Genomic DNA, 21,198 nt, shown 5'->3' with positions numbered 1-21,198 from the left:
ATAAACAGCCCTAAGCACTGGAAATGCTTTCAGAAAAAAAAACAACATCTAGTTCAGCACCAGACAATTAAGGTTCTTTTGCAACTCTTAACCCATGATTTTGAGACAAAGAATTTGGTGCTGACATAATTTGAACTGCTAATTGCTTTCCTGATCCATAGTCAGTGAACTGAGCAGAAGTGGACACAAAAAAATCACATTCCCTGTCTGGGGGAAATTCAGAGCCACTCTCCAGGGGGAAAGGGATGTGCTCTTCTTCCCTCTGAGCAGCTTAAAAAATAATGATCAGGAAACAGTTAAGCAAAAGGGGGGTGAACTGGTGGTTTAAAAAAAAAGAAAACTCACACCACTTTATAATAATAGAAACAACTCATTCCCATAGTTTTTATCCTTCCTGTCTTTAGCCCACAAAAAAAAAAAAAAAAAAGAAACCCTGAGCTAAACTACTGACACTGGCTGGGAGCTTAGAACTGCCGCATCAAACAGAGCCCTTGAATCTCCTGAACATAATTGTGCTGCCCTCTAACCTCAACCTTCAATCAGTGCAGTGTAACTATCTCATTTTAGCCTACAGGACACACCCCTCTGCTAACTAGCAGCCATATTCTTCTCATTAGGAGACTGCTCTGGATGGGAGCGTGGAGGCAAAGCTGGCGTTTCTCCTTTTCTCTCCCTCTCTGCCTCTCTTGGCTGTTATGTATGTACTTTCAGAGGGGGAGAGCATGAGCAGGAGGCTTTGTGGGTACTGGAGAGGACCCAGCTGCCAAGCCCTAAGACTCCTGGGCATGCACATAGAGCCAAATCAGTGGTTCTTGGCTGGAAGCACACAGCATGGGAGAGGGGACCCGGCCCCAACACCCTCAACACCAGGCAGTTGGCAGCTAAGGGCTGTAGTGGGCTTCCTGGAAGGTGGTGCTGCTGTGCCCACCTTAGGGCAACGGGCTGGGAGTCCTGCTGTCTGCAGGCTCACCCCTCCACAGAGCCCCTGGGGAAAGGCTCCTGAGGTGGCAGTGCCAGGGCACAGGTCCCCTTCCCTGTGGGGCCTGGCTAAGAGATGGCAGCAGGCAGGGAGATGCATACCTTGGGATGCTAAGGCAACCAACAGCACCAGTGCCATGCCTGCTGCTGAGGTGGGCAGGAGACAAGGGGACATGCAGGGTTGGTTGGTGCACTGCAGGAGGGTCTGTGCAGAGGCAGCCCCTGTGGCTGCGTGGATGCTACCCCTGTACACCACAGGCCTGCAAGTAACTAACAGTGAGGCTAATTATAGTGGGAAAAGTGACCCAGGACCACCAGGCACTCTCCATCACTGAGGGGTTTGGATTGCATCTCTGGGTAGGGGTTAAAAATCAGCTCTGTGCCATGAGGGGATGAGGAAGGACAGCTCTGCAACCCACCCAGCACGGCAGCCCAGCCAGCTGATCCTGCTGCATCCCTGGGCCATCAGCTGGCCAAAAATTCATAGGAGTCATTGAGCCCCTCCTTCATGCCATTTCTTCAGAGACCTTCAAGCACAGACATGTCAGAGTACAGTACTGAACATGGAATCTTGGTGCCAGCAGAACGGGGATACACTCACCCTCAGCAATGACTGTGACCCTCCCTTCCTGCCTCCCCTCCAGGTCCTGTAAACTGGTAGCCCAGTTCAGGGCCCAGGCTGGGAGAAACTGCTTGGGCTCTTCTGTATTAGAAAAATGCAGCTTCCAAGCTGGAGCTGGATTGCTCATGACTCTCGGGAACAGATGGAAATACTGTCATCCCAGTGCAGCCCACTGCGGATATCTCCTGCAGAATCAGGAACAAGCCAGAACTTGGGTGATTAATGGCACAGCTGGGATCAACCTGTGCAGTGGCAGCTTCACCTTTGGGAAGGGCCTCAAGCTATGGAGGATACAAGCAGATCCCCTCTGATCCCGCTGCAGACCCATGAAAAGAGCAAGGCCACACTGGGAAAGGGCAATTTTGGCTGGTGCAGCTCTCCCCTCTGGCCAGTGTCCTTTGCCCTGGGATTTCAAAATATTAGCAACTTGGGAGTGAGGGAATTACCCTAATTCACAAATCAGGGACAGAGTAAAACACAGCACTGGACAGACTTTAGATGTGTCAATGCCCATCTTCCCCACCCAGCAGCATCTTCCCTATCCAGGCCTTGTTCCTAGATCCTCTGCTGAGCTATACCAGCTATTAACACACTCTGAGTTCGTTATCTTAAACAGGCCACTCAGGAAATGGGGCCACGATCCTGAAACCAATTAATGTGATCCTTTGATTTCAGGGGAGAATGAAGAGGGGACTGTCAGCACCACAGCGAGGCAGGAGTTACGGGTCAGAGCCTAACAGCACAGAGGTGCCCCTTAGCTCTTCACAAGAGGTGGGGGTGGTGGGCAGCTGCCAGACCTGGCTTCTGTCAGAGCCCTTTTGTGCATCCTCATCCTTGGCCTGGTGCCACTTCCCAGGCTCAGGATAGACCAAAGGAAAGCAGCATCATGATACTTAATGGGAATCCAGATGGCAAAAAAAAGACACTGCCGCCCTGTGCCTGGGTCAGGGCTGCCAAGAGGAAAGCAGTGGTGGTACCACATCTGAGTGCTCATCCCAGCACAGCAGCACGTGGCACAGAGGAGGCTCCCCTCTGCCATGGTGGGAATGGCCATGGCGGGTGTTGGCAGTGCTCAGGCTTAAAGCTCCAGGCACCCTGGAGTGCCAGAGGCAGTATCATCCTGCAGCACCTAAAACTTTAGTCTTTCTTTCTTTCCTTGCTTAGGTGTTTTTTTAAAGCAGAAGTTATCTTAGCGAAGTCTTTTGGGGGAGGTGGAAAGAGAGTAGGAAGTCAAAGAGAATCGTCTTGCTAGTCAAAGCCTTTAACAACTATTTTTAATATCAGGCAGAGGAGCAGGATTTTGAAATGAAACAGACAGTGCCTCTTTGATGGGCGAGCTACAGATCTTGAAACAAGGTCCATTCCCTCCTCCTTCACTAACTAACAGCCATATTTCTCTCATTAAAGACAATCTGGCTGTATTTTCAAACTTCTTAACAAGGCGATCACCGTAATTTGAGATTTCTATTATCCATGCTCCTATTACAACAGTCTTTTAAGCAGCCAGCTTTTTTTTTTTTTTTTGCTTTCTTTCCTTGACTTTGTCTCTCCCCTCAAACTGCCATTAGTGGTAATGACGTGCAGGAAACGAGCACCAAGAATCACCTTTTTTCCCCCACTTCTTTTTGGTACTAGGTTGCATGGGGGGAGCAATAAAGAATAAAATAAAAAGCAAAATGAAGTTTGGTTATCTTGTATCTGGAGTTTGGCTTTTAATCCGCCCAGGAGTGCAAAGAAAGCCAATGCAGTACCTTATCTCCCCCGTCGATCATGGACCCCCCTTCCCAAAGACCCCCATCTCTCTCCCCTTCCCAAAGGTGCCTGGTCCTGGCCACCTCCCTGCCCCATTAGTCCTTTACTGGGCTCTGCCAGATGGATGCAATTTGCATAATATCACCAGTGGAGGCTGGCAGATCAACTGGGGTCAGGCTCTGACATCTCCAGCACAGTCTATCTCCAAGTGCTAATTTGGACTGCATTGATCTCTCTTTCTGATTTCTTTGTCATTTATGTCTGCCACGGTTTGACAGGAGATACAGAGACAGACAAGAAGGGAAAAGAAGGAGGGGGGGAAGAAGAGGAGAGAAACAAAGATTGTAGTTACAGATGTCTTTAAGGGAAAAAACAGATTAATCCAAGGACTCCTCTGAGGGTCGCAGCTTTGAAACATCCTAATTATCCTATTCTTATGAATTCCTGTACAGACTTCGAGGGGGGTCTTATCAGGGAACTCAGGGGAATGAAAACTTGTTAAATTGTGGTGGAGTCTCTCTGGCTGACTGCTACCCCCTGCCCTCCTGCACCTTGCAATCGGTTCTCATTAGGTGAAGCAGGGCAGCTCTAAACCCGGCGTCCCTTGCTGACACAGCCTTCCCTCTGCACCTCTGCCATCACTCTCCTTAAAGGCAGATCCTTACTAAAACTTGGGCAGGAGTCTCTCCTCCTCGCAAAGGCAAACCACAGTGCTCGCCAGCCCTGTGCATTCTAGGGAGGACAGAGAGGGGACAAGGTAGATGCCCAAACTCTGGTCACAAGGGCTAACCTAGGAGGGACAACAGCAGGCCTGTGATCCCCCTGGATGCAGTCATGTAAAGGCAGATTTGGGGACACACTGCTGTTGCAGGACAGTTAAGACATTAAAAGACACCTTCCACCAGAGTCCAGGGCGGAGCAGGGCAGATAATCCGTGCCCTTAACTGAGATGTTTATGTTCATTAACAGGAAAATCTTCCCCTCCTCACAGGTAAGGGAAGACACGCTACTATTTTGCTTTGTCTGGGACATACTGCAGAGACACCAAGGCACCAAAAGAATCTACGGGAAATCAAAATGTCACTTGGTGTTTTACGTTGCTACTTTCTACAGAAAAAGCTCTGTAGAAAGTTAATGATCTTCCAAGGTTTCTCACCTAACACATCTCACTGTGTCAGAGGGTGCATCATGGTGCTTGGGAAGTGCTGTCTGTTACAGGGGCAGGAGAACAAGTGCTAGCAAAGATGTTCTACCTTCCCAGCACAACATTGGACAGGGCTTGGGAAGTGCAAGGGTTGTTCCAGTAGCAGTGAGGGGGATATTTTGCAAGGTTCAGCCACAGATAACTAAAAAGATTGGACAAATAGCCAGGAGCGCAATGAGTACAAGGCAGTGCAAGGGTCTCTACAGCACAGATAAGTTCAGGTCTGCGAACTCCTGGTTTTGGGACTAGCTGATCACTAAAACAGAGCAGACATAATACAAATGTAATACAAACCATCGGCCTCTCCCTGTGCTCCCACTACAACAGTTGAGAGTGATATGAAAAATATATTTAAAAGGTTTCTCATCTGTCACTGGGGACAGAAATTGGGCCAGGTGTTGGGCTGAAGATCACAACTGGCATGGGTGGAAGGGAGGAATGGAAGGACAGCAAATCTTCTTGCCAAAGGAGACAGTCCCCACCACTATTCCTAAAACCAGAAGCCAGAGGAAAAGGGTAGAGCTGCTGCTGTGCCAAAGGGCAGTTCCAAGATGATGGCAGAGCCATCCTGCTGGGGATCAGCCAGATCTGAGACTTGAGACAGACTTGTCCTGGTTTGCAGCTGGGCTTCCCAGGCACTGCAGCATAGCAAACAATCCAGAAATCCCTCTTAAATCTTCAGTCTAACACTGATGCTGCAAACAACTGCTTCCAGACAGAAGAGAGGGACTCGAGCCTACTTTCCACACATCCCCAGGGAGCAGGAACTGCCACTGCCTGCCTGGGGGCTGGGAGAAGCACATGGAAGCACCCTGACTTCTCAGGCAGCTGAAGTCCCTGCAGCCTTCATGGACCCTCCAAAGGCTGCTCTCTGGAACCTCGAGCCCTCAGCCAAGGACAAGGTGTGACAAACCCATCACACCCCTGTCAGGCAGTGGGGTCAGATGGGCACACGACCAACTTTTGGCAGGGTAGGATGGAGGGGTGAGTGCAGTCAACACAAACACTCAATCATCCTTCCTTTCTTTCTTCTGTGCCTCCTTTGTTAACTGCAGGAAACAGCTGAAAGACCTTGAGTTTCCCATTGTAGCATGTATGGGAACAGAGCTGCAGTGATCAGAACATACCCCCTGCTGCTCCAGGGGAAAAAGAGAGAGCAGAATCCTTTCTAAAAAGGGTTTACGATTAGAAGAGTGTTCTGTCACTCTGGCGCGCAGTAATCCACTGCGCCACCAAGTCCCTTCAGAGAGATGTCGAAAACTTAAATGACTGAAAGCAAAAGAGCCCCGGCTCAGGTTCCCAGGCAGCCAGACATCCTAATTATCTTTAGATCCACTCCCACATGGAGGGGAGAGAGCACACAAGAGTAAAAAAAAAAAAAAAATAAAAAAAAGGGGAAAGAAAAGAAAAAGAAAGAGAGAAAAAAAAGACTGTCACATTGCTTTTTTCTTTTTTTAAAAGCTTGTCTCTGCTCACTGCTTTTCCAGCTGTGACACCTCTCACGGTAGTTAATTAGAATCATGTCACCGCGTTAATGTGCTCTGACTGGACTCTGACAGTTGCTCGTCCTCTAACCGGCTGGCCCGGCCAGCCCTCCCTGCCCGCCGCTCCTCAGGGATTTGGGGCCCCGTGCCCGCAGCCGGACCCCTCCAGCCGCGCTGTCCCTGTGCCCACGGCCCAGCGGGTCCCCCGGAGTGGCTGTGCCGGTCCCTCTACCCTGCCTGGGTGCTGGACACGCCGCCTGGCCGCTCCACCTGTTCTGGATCCGCCTGACCTTTATGAACGCTAATTCAAAATGACACTGCTCATTTGGTGACATTTCTGTTGATTTGTACTTAAGTCTCTTTTAATTATTTAATTCAGACTCCTTCCCCTTCTGCCTTGAGCTGGGGCAACTGTGTGCGGGGCAGTGCCCCATTCCGCAGGAATGAGCCCCGTTCTCGGCTCTCCCTCTCAGCATCCCTCAGCAGAAGGATGGTGCCGTGCAAGTGCCACCTCCGCTGAGAAACGAAGAGCTCTGAAAGAACGGGGTATGTCTGCTCTAGGGGAGCACAAGGTTCTCTGGGGCTTTTCCCACACCCTGGGATGAACCGGGAGGGTGAGACTGACTCTGCCACGTGGGGTGGGATGAAAAGTGGTCAAAAACATGAAAGGGAGTTTCACAAAATGCTGTCCCACCTCCTTGTTCCCCCTGCCCTGATGCGGAGGAGGCAGACGGGCACCAAGGATGACCAAGGATCACACAGATGCTGCGAGAGACAGGAAAGGAAAACAGGGAAGAGTGAGATCAGGCTAAAATAAGGCCAGCAAACTGCCAGGACCGCGCACCTCCAGCACCTTACAGGGTGAAGCACAGCCTCATCCGCCCCCGCCAAGCTCCAGGGGGAGAGCTGGGCTGACAGCCCGAGGTCCCCATTAGGGCGGGTAGCCCGTCACCTGCCACCGCCCTCCCCTTCACTGTCAGCGCGGGAGCAGCCCGGCACCGCCGAGACCGAGCGGGCGCACAGAGGGACGGCTCCGCCGGGCAGGAGCGCCCCGGCAGGCGCTGCCCCGGCTCCCCGCGGCGGTGGCAGCTCGAGGTAGTTAATTAGAATCGTGTCACTAAGTAAATGCGCTCTGACTGGACTCTGACAGACGCTCACCTATGACACTGGGGGCCAGGAGACAATCCACATCAAACTACTGCAGTGTGACCCTTTTAACACAAAGAGTAAACTCACTGCACATCGAGTTGAAGCTCATTAAAACTGTCTACTCTGCGAGCATCCCATTAACCTCACTGTTAAAAACACGCAATTCCTCTTCTTCTTTTCGAGGCCTAATTAATGCTCTGGATCAGGAACAATATCACACCCTAACCTTCCGAGATTTCCAATCAGTAAAAGAAAAGAGAGAGATGAAGCCGGCAAGGCACGGTGGCTTGCTGGGTCGCTCACCGCATGGGCTGCTGACCTGCCCAGGCAAGTGAGGCTTTTCTGTTTGGCATGGGCAGAGATCCCCCCACAGAGGGAGCACAGCACAGCCCCGGCCAGGGCAACTGTGGAGCAGAGAAGATGGTGAAGCCGTCTGTGCAGAGGCTTGGAGCTCACAGGATGATGACAGCTGGTGTAAAACATCCCAGTGAGGGCACCATGTCAGGACAGGTGCTACTATGGGACCAGATCTCCTGGTCACCTGGAATGGGTACTGAGGGTTCACTAGCAAGAGACACAGCAGCTAGTTAATGTCTTTCCCCTAAAAAAAAACCCAAAAAACCCCAGAAAACCTAACAAACCCCAAACCAGACATTTAAAACTTAATCTAAAATCACAGTAATACATGTGCTAAAACCTAAACTTTAAAGATTCAATTACATTAAATTAGATTCAAAAAAGATCAGTAGCAAGGAATAATGTCATGTTTTAAAGACAGTCAATGCACTGGAGAGGGAAGCAGAGCTGACAAATGAGAAAAAAATCTTTTCCAGTAGGAGCTGCTACTTCTGCAGTTTTGAAAATTTTTTGCTGGTTTTGGTGTATTTTCAGTTCAAGAACTGGCTAGTTCAGAGCTGAGAAACAACAAAAGATTGAAAATGGAAAAGAAGGTTTGTCTTTTATCTTTCCAATAATCAATGAAGACAAACAAACCAACCAACCAAGGTGAGAGTATGAGAGTACTCATTCTAATACCTTGAAAGGTATTAGAAACACTCCTCCAGCTCACTGATCACTTCTTGCTTTGGTTTCATGTACCAGTTTTTTTTTACCTAAAAAGTATTCAGAGATTTACTTTTCCTTCTGTAGTGAATATCTGCAAGGGAAAGAGGATTTTCCTAATAAAATCAATTCAAACTACCGCTGGGGTGCATTAACACGGCATTACAGTTTTCATCCAAAAGAGCAATCATGAGTAATAATTTAATCACCAACTCTTCAAGAACAAATAGTAATTCACCATTTTTCTAGTGCAAAAAATATTTTAAAACTAAGTCTAAAGGCATATTACGTTACATAATCGATCAAAATAAATGTAGCAAAAATAGAGTGTTGAATGAGTAAAAGAATAACCAGATTTAACAACTGGGCAGTAGTAAGGAAAGCTGTACTTGGTTTAATAGGTGCTGTTCAGTGAAATTTGACCTTTTTTTCAGGGAAACGGGTTTAAAAAAGGCAAAACCAGAAGAAAATGAATTTCTGAATGCAGGTGATCTGCTGTCTGATTTAAATCACAACTAAAACCTGGGATTTTAATCCTTGTGATTTGTAGGAATCTCTGACTCTCAGCAGAGAGATCCCAACACAGGTTCCCAGCTCCACTGGTGTGGAGCCTGTGAATGCCGGTCTTTGCCTGCAAGTGCCAAGACTCCCATTAAAAGATGAAGCTTGTTTTTGGCAAGCACTGCCTCAAACACATGTGTTAAGAATGGCAATGTCCCCATATATGTAAGACTGAGTAACTTCTTGGCAAGACTCAACTTCATTTTGCTGAGGGCCAATAAAACAGCAGACAAAGAGAAGTTCCTCACCCCAAGATTCTACAGCCCACACTGGAGCTGACACATATCTAACTTGTTGTAGAGAAGAGATGGAAATGGCATAAAAATGTCCTCTCTAGTCTCCAGCGACACATTCAGCCCAGAGGGAATCCTTAGAGTTGAAATACCAACCTGAGGAAGAGCATGAAAGAATAGGCTTCATACCCCTTTTGCTCCTTCCTGATCTCCAAAGGAATTCCTGCATCCTCACCCTCTGGAGCAGGACTTTTCTATCTCCTTATCCTGAAATCTGTACATTTTCCCCCGTTCCTTTACATTTTTTCTCTCAAGAACACAATGGCACTAGACCTGCACCCATCCCACCCCAAGGCAGCTGTATTTGCAGTGTATGCAGATACATTTTGGTGTATTTGGGAACACAAATCACTTTTCTAACCTCTCAATAAGCTTTGCAGCTCACTTGCTCATGATTAGAAACCAGACAAAAGCTAGAACCTGAGCTCTGTGCAGCAGCTTGCTGTATGTGCAGCTGTGTTCCAGGGGATGTAGGGAGATTCCACTGTGCTCCAGCACGAGCCCATCCTGCCTGTATCAACTGGATGCTAAAGGTGGCTCCTATCCAGAATCCAGCCTTGGCCCTGCAGGGTGTCAAGCACCCTGAACTCTGCAGATTTTGAACATGATGAGGAAAGAAGATGAAACATAGAGCAGGACTGGTTCCAGAGCATGTCAAGTGCAGGGATTTGGAACAGATACCTGATGAGACAGTGAAACAGAGGATGATTTGAAAACAAAGCAATACAGAATCTTTCAGGCAAGACAGCAAAATTCCTTGCAAATTGTTTGCAAAAACAAGTGGCTATCCACTGCAATTTTTCTGTCAGATTTGAAGGGAAACATCCGTGTTGTGCATTCCTGCATAAGCACACTGAGGCTTCACAGGAATGTTTGCATCTCCCTGGACTGCTCCCCAGACTGCTAAGAAAGGAGCTGCACAAACACTCTTACAGTGCATGGTACCTGTGAAACTGGTGAGACTGGCTGTCAGATCTCCTTGCTGCTCCCTTCTCAGTTGTCTTTGGCTTGCAGATTTTTGGCCATCAGTGACCCATGAGGGCCATGAAAATCAGAGGCTCCTTAGATGACCCAAGAAGCCTCCTCTCAGCTCCCTAACATTCCTTCAACACTGCTGCATTCCAGAGCTGAGCACAAAGAGAAGGGAGGCTCTACATGGCATGGGACCATCCCCAGATCCACAGCCAGCTCCTTGTCTCACTGTGGACAGGCTGGCAGCTGAGAACAGTCTTCACTGTTCTCCACTTCCTTCTGCAGCAGACCTTGATTAGGGGCCCAAATAAAATAAATTCGACTGAGAAGGCAGGGCTGTGTTGGGACCAAGGCTCCATATACTCAGAGAGAGAAGGGAAGGGCAGCCTGAGCAGGGAAAGGGATGGATAGCTCCTCCCAACACTGATGCACGGGCAGTCAAAAGCATGAATAAGAGAGAGGTAAGGGTGCAGGGTGACCATCAGCAATTTGGATGACTGTGTCCAGTCCTAGTGGCCAATATGGAAGGACTTGGCTGTGGAGACTGACACTGTCTCCAGGATGAGGCAGCAACACTGGACCCAAGCAAGCCAGGCTGCCTCTGCAGTGAGCAGTCCCTCCTCAGCCCCTGACTTGGGAATCTTTTGGGCTGTTACTAGAACCAACACCTGATCCATGCCTAGGCCAGGCTGAGAAATTAAGTGGCCAGAAACCCAGGAAGCTGGTTCATTGAAAAAATGCCAGGAAAGGCATGTCTCTAGACACCAGCATTGACTCAAGCCTTTTCTGAGGCAATAAGCCATGAAGCCAGCAGCCCTGACAGCAGCTATACCTGCTGGTGCCAAGCTGGCTGGGAGGAAGAGTTCTTCTCCCTGACTCCAGCCCACTCTGGGGTACTCAGCCTGCTGGTAAAGCCAGCAGGCACACGGTGCCAGCGGCTACCACCTCTGCAGGCAGTCAGAGCATTGTAGACATTGAGGACAGATCTGCTCTGGAGCCAGCTCAAATGGAGCAGCCAGCAGCCTGTAACACACAGGGCACATGTGCACCACTGGCAGTACCAAGGAGATGTCACACTGTCACACTGCTGGCTTGGCATCCTTCACAGCACCCATGTAAAACCCCTTCCAAGCAGTGTGGGAAAGGCAGGTTTGCCATTGGGATGGAGTGCTGCAAGAAGGGAGTTCGGGTGCTGGGCCTCACTTTCTATGGGCAATTAGCCTATGGCTCACCCTGTACTGGGAAAGCTCCTCCACAGAGGGAGTTTGGCAAAACTCTCCTAAAGGAATGGAATAAGAAGGGACATGAGCAGCAAATCCCTGAACTCTGTCAGGCAGAGGAGTCACACCTGTGCAAGACAACAGCACTGAAATAAAGGGGTAGAAACCAATAGCAGACAGATGATACTCCAGAGAATGGGGGCACTGTTGGAGTAAGGGATGACAGCAACAAGAGAGGTCATCACACAAATAGAATGAGGAATGATGAGGCAGAAACTAACTCTGCATCTACCAGGAAACCCCTGAAAAAGCCCAAGTCCCCAGAGCAGGACATGCACACACAGCTCCTGCAGTTCCTGCTCCCTCCCCATGATCCTCCCAACATGGCACACAATCCAGGCAAATCTGCTCCCAGGCAGAGAAGCAAATTTTAATGCTACCTTTGTCAATAATGCAACCAGATCCATAGTTCAAAAGGAGCCTGCTAATTAAAAGCTGGTGAGCTTTAAATAATTCATCTCCCTAACTTGGATTGATTGGAGAGTTTAATGGTTAGAGTCTTGAAACAATATTAAACAGCCTCTTCAAGGCCCAGGTAGCCAGTGACTTCCAAGTAAATCTTACCTCCTTGCAACCTTTAATGCTCAAAAGTCACTGTGGATGAAGGGCTGGGAGGCAGAGAGAATACCTGACCACTGGTCTCCAAGAGGCGATCTACTGCTCCACAGAGAAACAAGACAGATAAGAGTGATGCAGCCCTGAGTCACAACACTGTCTACAGCCCAGTAAATCTGAGCTCCTGCCAGTACCACAGCCTGCTGCTATACCAGCTCTGCATCCCCACTGTTAAGCAGCAGGCAGATATACGGCCTCAGTGTCCTGGGCCAGGGCTCTCTCATATCACTTTGATCTCTGGTGCAGAGGAGTTGGGGGATACATGAAATTCTGCCACTGTTTATCTCAGAGCATTGTTTATCAGTTTATCTTGGAGCATGCTGCAGGACCACGAAACTCATCATACATGTTAACAAACAGGACAGTGATTCAGTTTTCCAGCTGGGATCACGCATCTTCACTCTGCAGTGTGTTTCCAGCCAGTTCCCAAGTCAGGCAGCACAGCCTCCTTTCCAAGGACTGCAGCATCCAGAGCAACTGGAGGATTGGTCCAACAGGGAGAGCATCCCACCCAGCCTGGAGACCTTTGTGCTGTGCTCCAGGCACATGGTGCTGCTCACACCCAACCCTAATCCAAGCACTGCTAAAGAAGTCTAGGAGGGAAGCAGCTCCCCAGCCAGAGAGACTGGCAGGTATGTCTGGCACACTGGCATGTGCAAAGGACAGAGAGGTCATCCATGTGCCCATTCTGCCCTGACACATCTTCATCCCTTCCACCAGCTGGGGACTCTGCAGCCCTTTGGTTTGTTCTCAGCACCCCAGACTGGACAATGTCTTAGAGCTGAGGCATGTCCCACACACCCGGAGCAGCAGCTGTGGGGATGGAAATGGCACGGGGCAGCATCACTCACCTATCCCGCTGTGAGGCCTCCCTATGTGCTGTAGGTTCAGTCCTTTGTTCATGTCTAAGAGCCCGTTCTTTGGCCAACTCCCCATGGCAAAGCTGTACGCCTGGAAGAGAGAAGCAGAGGGTCAGACATAGCCCATGTGCAAGCATGCCCTGTACTTGCCCAGGTCTGACTGCTCCTGGGGCTGGAGTAGGTCTGTGTTCAGGGGCTGGCGTGTGTCTGTGTTCACCGTGTTCAGTATAGACCCGCACATCACCCTCACAGCAGCTCTTCTGGAATTGCCCACGCAAAGCACTCTCCCCCTGCCCTGTCCCACCTGATTCTCCTTAGAGGTGTTCAGAGCCTCTGGTGGTGTCCTGTACACATGACAACCTTGTGATTGAGGGGCTTGCATCACTCAAGGACACCTTTGCCATGCTGTGGTGGGGCAAGCCAGGGGCTAAGCTCATGCCCTATGTCCATTAGTTGCTCCAAAATCATCCACCCACTCCAGCCTTAACAGGGCTGCCAACAGGAGTAAGGGGGTTTAGAAAGGGGTGTTCATTCCCAGGCTGGTCTGGCCAGCAGGCCCCGTCTCAGGCCCCGACAAGCAGAGCCCTCCCAGCTCCCTCTCCTTTCCACCCTCAAGCCCCAACTGCCTCGGCGCTCTCCATCACTGGGATAAATTCTACTGGGAGCCACACTGCTCACCCCATTGCACAGAGCCTGCTGCCTGGCCAGAGGGAACCTGCTTCATACTCACAGCATCCTCTGGCAGGGCTTCCAGGAGGAGCAAGGCAGCTGGGAGCCAAAGCAGCACAAAAACCCACTGGACAATGCAAACATAAAAGCAGCCAGTCCTCCATGTCACACGCACGGCTGTAATTACAGCCTGACAGCCACATATCTTCTTCATCTTGAGGAATTAAGCTCAGAACGCATTGTGAGCAGTAAGAAAGGTGCGTTGGCTTAGCGTTGCTCATGCTGGCACTATCTTTGCTGCCGTGAGGGCCATTGTCCCCAGATGAGATCAGGTCAATGCAGCAGCCCCTATCTCCCTCCTGCAGCGGGGGATCATCGCTAACCGCAGCCACAGTGTGGCAGGGCATTGCTAACACCCTCTGCAGGCTGCAAGTGTCAGGGAGATGCTCTCTGCAGCAGGAATGGGGATGAACTGGGTGATCAGAGCTGAGAGGTGTCCCCCACCAGCTCATCAGCCCACCAGCCACCTGCCTGCTGCTGGGACCTCTTGCCAGCCCCTCTTTCCTGTTACCTGCTGCTCTGTCTAGAGCAGGCAGGTCCAGTGCCTGTGCAGCCCCTTCTGCTGGCAGCCCCCCCGGGAGCCACAGGGCTTGGGGGAGTTAATTTATTAGTGGCCCATGTAGCCATTCATGCTGCTTTGTTACTCCTGCCTTAGCAAAACAGGGGGCTCCACAGATAATTAATAGACAGCATTGCTAATCCTGTTGGGAGATGATTAGCAATTAAAACTCCTAATTAAGTCTATGCATAATTCACTGAAATTACACTTTGTGTACACAACGGGGAGATTTCCTTTGCCTTTGACAAACACGCTATGGTATGTTCCCTGCCATGATCGGGATGCTGGCCAGCCAGCCACAGGGTGGGGGCAGCCAGAGATTGGGGTGCAGGAGGGGATCCTGCCACCCAGCTGCCAGGTGGCAGAAGTGGTTCCACGTGTTGTTCCCTCTCCTGGGCTCCATCCCACAGAGCAAACACAGGCAGAGCACAGTAAGGCTCCCATGCTCAGCACCACTGGCTGGACAGCGGTGGGGGCCATCCTCGAGAAGGGATATCCCCAGATGGGGAAGGACAAGGGTGTCCGTGTCCCTGGACAGGGAGCTACCACATCACAGGCTGCCTTCCTAGCTCAGACATCCCTTGGACTCTAGCCAGAAGCAACTGAAGGAGCACAGGGGGAGACTGGCAAGACCCCGAGAAAGCCACGGGGACAGCTTTGGAAAGCTCTTGGCAGCTGGGTGCTACTGCAAACCTCAGCCTGCCTCCCCTGGCTCTGCAGCAGCAGGGAGCTGGCAGCACTGCCCCAGCCCCCGGATCAGCATTGGGCCCATCTCTGCATCGCGTTCTGCTTTCCTGATCAAGGTCATTCAGTACAGCCACAATACCTGAGCAAACTACCTAAGCAGCTGGGGTGGAAGTTGGCCTGACCACTGAAGGTCAAGTGTGCACTTATGCATATTCAAAGCTGCCTGCAGGATCGATCGGGTTTTAATTGTTTTTCCTGGGGTTTTGGAAGGAAGTGCCAGGGGCATTGATCAGTCCCAGACAAGGCTGCTCACACACCGGGGCTGGCAGGGACCATCACTGCTGCAGGCAGAGGGAAGTGCAGGCAGCGATGATGAAGGGATGAAGGCAGGGGAGAGGTCAGCCACCGCTGGCCGAGAGGAGGAGCCACTGCTGGGCTGCGATGGAAAATAAAGTTTTTTAATTAAAAGTGGCAATTCTGAGCCGCCTGCTGGCAGCAGCTACACAATCAAGAGCAAGGAGCTTTGCTGTTTAATATTTAAAGACAACGTTTAATCTTTAAACAGGAAAGTTCTTCTTCTGACTGTTAAAGCGAGGCAGAAAGCGCCGGTGGCTCACCAGCATCAGGGGTACCCAGCCTGCAGGGGTGGCTGTGGCCACTGGCTCACTGGAGCTGCTGGGACTCTGGTGTCAACCACTTCCCTGCCAGCTCTATGACCCAGCAGTGGTGCAGACCTCTGTCTCTTCAGTGCTTATCCTTGTGGCAAACTGTGAGAAAGTCTGAAATGCTCCTAGTTCACTCGCAAGCCAAAAAACTGCCATGAAACCTGTTCTGTGAGGAAACTGCACTACTTTCTCCCACTCTCTGGTTCAGTCTTAGTGTTGCCAGAGACTGGGTTGCTCCCTTTAAGGTCCAACACTGAAGCAGGGCCAGGACTCTCAGTTTTCTTTATTTTTATCTGCATTTTAATTGATAAAAATGCAGGCATCTTTTAAAAAATCTATTTTTAAATGGTTCTGGCCAAAATTCCAATTTAGAGAGAAACTCAATGTTTCTGATCTACTAAAAAACACTTGAACAATGTTTACAGAATAATTTTCAAGCAGCCTGAATACAATTATTTTCATTCATACGATCTCCCAGAAAGATTTTCCTTTTTTCCTGATTTTGTTTGCAATTCTATGAAGGTTGCATTTACCTCCCTACCAATGCTGCTCTGAAGTCAGATGATTATTAATTATATTTATTTACTTATGCAATCCCATAGGCATACACAGCAGTTCACAGACAAGTACTGCTCTGGGTCCCTGATGGAGGGATCTCGAATCAAAGGTAAGCAGATACTCCTGTGATAAATGTGAGCTAATAGCAGCAGGAGATTAGGAACATACTGTGTTTCCATGCACAGAGCAAGCACCACAGATAATCCACATGTTGTTAAACAAATGCTGGTGTGAGGAGGCAGGTAATTTGGTAACCTGCACCCCACATATCCTGCAGAAAATCCTAAAACCAGAAGTGGGGATAAAACATGGGGCATAGACATGACACAGACATGTGCAGAATCACAGCATCTGAGGCTGGCTTTATAACAGAGCAAAAAAAGATCTGAAACCAACCTCCTGTTGCACCAGGTCACAGACCTTCCCAGTAGCTATACTATAACACATCTGCCTCAGATTGCAAAGAGCCTGAAACATGTTCTGTGTCCTATTTCTGATAGCACTGGTGTACAAAGATGGTCCCCTGTGTTGGGACAGAGGGTGTGCCAGTGAGGTTGGGCAATCCCATGGTGGTGGTTGCTTGTGCAGTTTGGCACCGAGTTTGACTCTCCTGCTCTTGCTGCAATCCCAGTGCACATCAGTGCCCATCCCCAGCAACGCCCGGGCTGGCAAAGTGACAGCACCAACATAGCTGGGTCCTGATGTGCTGCTCTCTGGAGTTTGTTTAAGCTGCACACCATGGATTATAAGCAGCACGGCTGCAGAGAAGATGTTCCAGGGGGTCAGAAAATTCCCAGAACTGGAACTTGTCAAGCTGATGTATTGATCTAAGTAGACTGAATAATGCTCCATCATTTATTTATAGGGAAGTGCCCAGCACACTTCACAAAAACCGGTGTTCGACAGTCACATTAAGACAAAATTAAACACCCCACAGCATATAAACAGGCACCTGTTCAGAAGTCAGAATAAGGGAGCCCCACAAATCCTTCCCACATGCAGAGGGAGGAACAGAGCTGGTCCTCACAGAGCTGCCAGAGCTCTAATGCACTGATGTCAGCAGAGCCAGCCTTGTTCTTTCCACACGTGTCCATGCTGTGACCTGCTGGACAGCTCCTGGCCCCTCTGCCCTCCACTAGAGCTGCTGGCATTGCATCACCCTGGATGCTTTAGATGAAGGACAGGAGGGAAGCAGATCTTTGTGCTTTGCAATGGCATGAGCATGTTCACAAACCACGGCAGCAAGAACTTCCAGGACTGGCACAGAGTGTCCTGCCCTGAGCAGCTGGGCAACTAATTTTATTTTACATGTCCTACCAAGAGGTTTTATATGCTATGTTTCATCTGCTAATTGTGATTTTAATATTAATACACAGACAAAATATTTCCTTTTGGAAAAAATCCTCCCAGGAGCAAAGGGGCTTAAGCAGTCTGAGAAGATGCTGAAGGGTGGGTACTAAGGAATAAGAAAAGTGGTGGGTTTTGCTGAAAATCTCCGTTAAGAATTTCAAAAAGATACATGAAAAATACATGGTTTTAAATACACAGAAAGAAGGTGTGAGAACTCCCAGCTGCTCTTAGCTTGGGCAAGCAGCAGGTACCAGCTGTGCTCCCCCAGAATTAGGCTGGCACAGCTGCCTGCTGATCGAAGGTGAACCCCCTGACATTTCTGCAATGGAGAAAATGTCTCTGGAACAGCAAAATCATCTTCCTCCTGTCATGTCAACTGTGCACAGCATCCACCCAAAATGAGCATTTCCCATCTAACTGCCCTTATTCCACTGCTGCCACAATGACGTGTCAAGGTTCTTTATTACCTCGTACAGTGGGAAGAAAAAAGAGGTCATGTCTATGGTTAAGTGGGCTTTTAAACATAGTTAGAAATGTTTTTAGTGACTGTAAGGTTTTAGGGCTGGGACTGTCTTCCAGGACATCCCTGAATAGCACCCAGCACACTGGAGGCTCCAGAGTGTTCGCATTTTAATTGCATGCCAGTCCAGGTGGACATTTCTTGTTGGGATTTCTTGCCATGCAAATTTACCAGCGTGATAAGAGGCAAATGTAACACCACGTAGGGGCTGACCCCACCACCAAATAATTTAGTAGGAGGCTCCCGAACAGGGCTGAGTGCAATTAAAGAAGAGTCAGGTAATGAATAAGCAGCTTGCCAAGCCCCAGCTGACAACAGCAGAACTCCTCTGTGGCAGGGAAGGCACAGAGGAAAGCTTGCCTGGCAGGATGGAGGCACGGAGCCTGGGATGGCTCCAGCAGCGCCAGAGCTTGCTACCCTCACTGGCTGTCAAGAGGCAGGAGCTAAACCCAGGTATAACGTGTGCCTTTTAAGCAGTTTAGTCAGAAGTGCTGCCACATTCACAGCTTTTCAAGTATTTTTAAATCACTTACAAAAGCAGGATTAAATGATCAGGAATTCCATTTAATAGGACAAATAAAGAAATAACAATCTACTCCATCAGCCCTGTGAAAGGCAGGTTTGATTTAAGAAAAAAAAATAAATAAAAAATAAGTATAAAAGAGGGAGAGAAAAAAGGAAAGGGAGGTGGAAAAAAAGGATAATGTGTGTTTACTCAAGCAAAGAAAAAAATATTTAAGTGATGTAGGGGAGAAGATTGCGGTAACTAGTGAAGAATAACATCGTCTGCTTTGCTGTCAAATCACACAAGAATTTCAGTAATAGATTCTCATTCTGACACTCAATTCAATTCGAAGGTGATCCTGCTTTATCCCAACACATCAAATATTAAACACTCGTATTAGCCCGGGTGCCGTCGCCTTTCCCGGCTTAGACGCGGCAGGAAGCTTTTCCCCCTACTTTCTCTCACCCGCTATAATATTCTCAATGTTATCTAAACATGCCTTCATACACTGGGGTTCCTTATCAATCCCATTTGGGGAGGGAGGGGGGTGTACTTAAAATGGTATTAGTTTGGAGAGCTTTTATTATTATTATTTCCAAAGCTTTTCAATTTTGTGTGGAAAAAGCTTAGAAAAAAGAGGTGGAGGGAGGGGAGGTGGCGAGAGAGGGAGAGGGAGCGCGGGAGCGAGAGAAAGTATAAAAAAGGGAAAAGCAGCCAGCAGCTCTTGTTTGACTGATGCCTTTCAACAAGGGCAGTCTAGCTTGTCAAAGCCTGGGCTCGAGATGAATTGGCATATCTATTCAGCCTGCCTCTGGATGTCATGCAATACAGTTTCATATTCCCAGATAAGGCACGATAAGCAATTGCTGCCCTGACACCAACTCCATCCATCCCTGCCTTTCTGTCCACACATATTAGAGATCTCTGCTGTACCACTAACAAGAAGCATTTAATTTCTACAAACAGAGTGGCAAGAGGGGCCTCCAGACTGACCAGGTACAGCATCAACACCACTCATGTTTAATTAGTTTCTCTCTGTGCACTGATAACATTCATGAGTGGTACAGGGTGCACAAAAACAACTTTTGCCCAATGTAGCACCTGTGAACCTAAGCCTTGAATTAAACATCTGTGCCAATCATTACTGGGTGGGGGTTACAAAAGCATTATGTCCTTTGCCAAGTACATCTGCAGTGCCACTGCAGGACATGATTTGGCTGGGGTTTGGATATGGGACCACGCTGGAGAAGAAGTGAGCAGTGCCGTTCCCCAGGGAACATCACTCTCCAGAGCACAAACCCTCCAAGAGCTTTGGGGGGAAGGAGAGCAGCTGACACACTGAAAAAGAGGACACCATGCATGGGGTCTGGCCCCACTTGGGTGGAAGGGAAAATTGGAAATTCCTGCCAGTAAGAGGATGAGATCTGGACAAAATCCTCTCCCATTGCTAAAAAGGTGCTGAGGCTTTGCCTGGTACTCTGCCCTCTTCACACAAGGGCTTTTCACAGATCAGTGCCACATAGCCAGCTTCCCTCATGTCCTGGATGCCGGGAACCTTTGGCAAGCCCAGCTGGTGTCCACTTCAGTCCATTTGCAAAGCTGCTTGTTAGAACAGAAACAACTTTATGCCTCACATCAAGGAGTAAATTAAACAAATAAAAAGATGAATGGTCTGTTTTTTGAAATAGAAGCGCTAGGCACACAGGAGCTGCCTGGCTCTGCCCACCTTTGGGAAATGTTTTACAGGGGATAAGGTGCCCCCAGACCATGGGAGAAGGACAGGTCAATCTTAAGGGAAGGCACCAAGATGTCAGAGAAGATGCAGAGGATGCAGCATAACTATATGTGCTCTTTCCTTACTAAAATAAGCAGCCCATGCCAACAGAGCTCTGTACATAGGAGCTCTGCAAAAGGGAAACTGAGGCACACTGTGATCTCTTGCCTTGCCTATTCCCATCCAGACACATCTGAGCAGCCTCATCCTGCTTGTGTCCTGCCAATATCTCAGCTCAGCCATAACTGTACAAATTCACTGCTGAAACTCCTCAGGGGGGGCAGGAGCGACGCTGCAGCCACCAAGAGCCCCTCTCCAGGGTGCATTTGGATGCTGTGGTCCCATCAGGCAGCAGAAAGGTGTCCCTGGTGCCATGCATGTTTACCATGTGCCGTGGCTTAGGCTGCAGTAGAAACACACTGGTGTGCCTGACCCCAGGGTGTCAAAGTGCCAAGCGGTTTAGGCTTCACATTTCCCTGTGTTTGAACAAGAACAGTCTTTGCCTTGCTCTCAGGCTACGGATTATCCTGGATAAAATGTTCTTGACTGCTGTGTGCTCAGTGGCTAGTGACACACTAGGTTAATGCCGTGGAGATCTGGGTCAAAGCCCTGGGTTTGGTCACAAGCAAAGCAAAACAAAACTACAGGTCTGGGTTCCTGGAGGGCTGGGAAATAGAGCTGGGGCGTGCACAAGCCAGTGCTGGCCCAGGAGAGGGGACAAGCAGAGACATAAACCACCAAGAAAGCAGTCCAAGGATGGGGGCTACTAGCGTGAACAGAGGCTCTGGGCAACACGTGCCCAGTGCCTTTCCCAGTCTGGGACAAGTGGCAGGGCTGACTTCTCATGGTGTCCTTGCATTCCTGGTGGCACTGCAGGGTGACAGACCCAAGCTGGGTTATTCTGATGTATGCAATTGGCTCCCAGAACTAAGATACACAAGCAGCCCCCGATTAGTGCCTGAAAGGCAGAGACACATGACGACATGGCAGACAGCTTCCAGGGAGTACCTACACGTGGC

General features: G+C 49.3%; 1 protein-coding gene across 3 annotated transcripts in view; it reads right to left on the bottom strand.

The window, feature by feature from the left end:
- The window catches only part of ERI3 (ERI1 exoribonuclease family member 3), a 130,669-nt gene that overhangs the window by 24,217 nt on the left and 85,254 nt on the right, over positions 1-21,198 (bottom strand). For all 3 annotated transcript variants that reach the window (XM_088169769.1, XM_014872102.2, XM_088169768.1), the window contains exon 7: positions 12,824-12,923. In XM_088169769.1, the coding sequence (XP_088025895.1) occupies positions 12,824-12,923 (100 nt within the window). The remainder of the gene's footprint in view (positions 1-12,823; positions 12,924-21,198) is intronic.

The sequence above is a fragment of the Sturnus vulgaris genome, chromosome 9 (assembly GCF_052056855.1).
Source record: "Sturnus vulgaris isolate bStuVul1 chromosome 9, bStuVul1.hap1, whole genome shotgun sequence".
NCBI lineage: Eukaryota > Metazoa > Chordata > Aves > Passeriformes > Sturnidae > Sturnus > Sturnus vulgaris.
The sequence above is the reverse complement of the archived record's forward strand: the minus strand, read 5'-3'. Positions and strand labels throughout refer to the sequence as shown.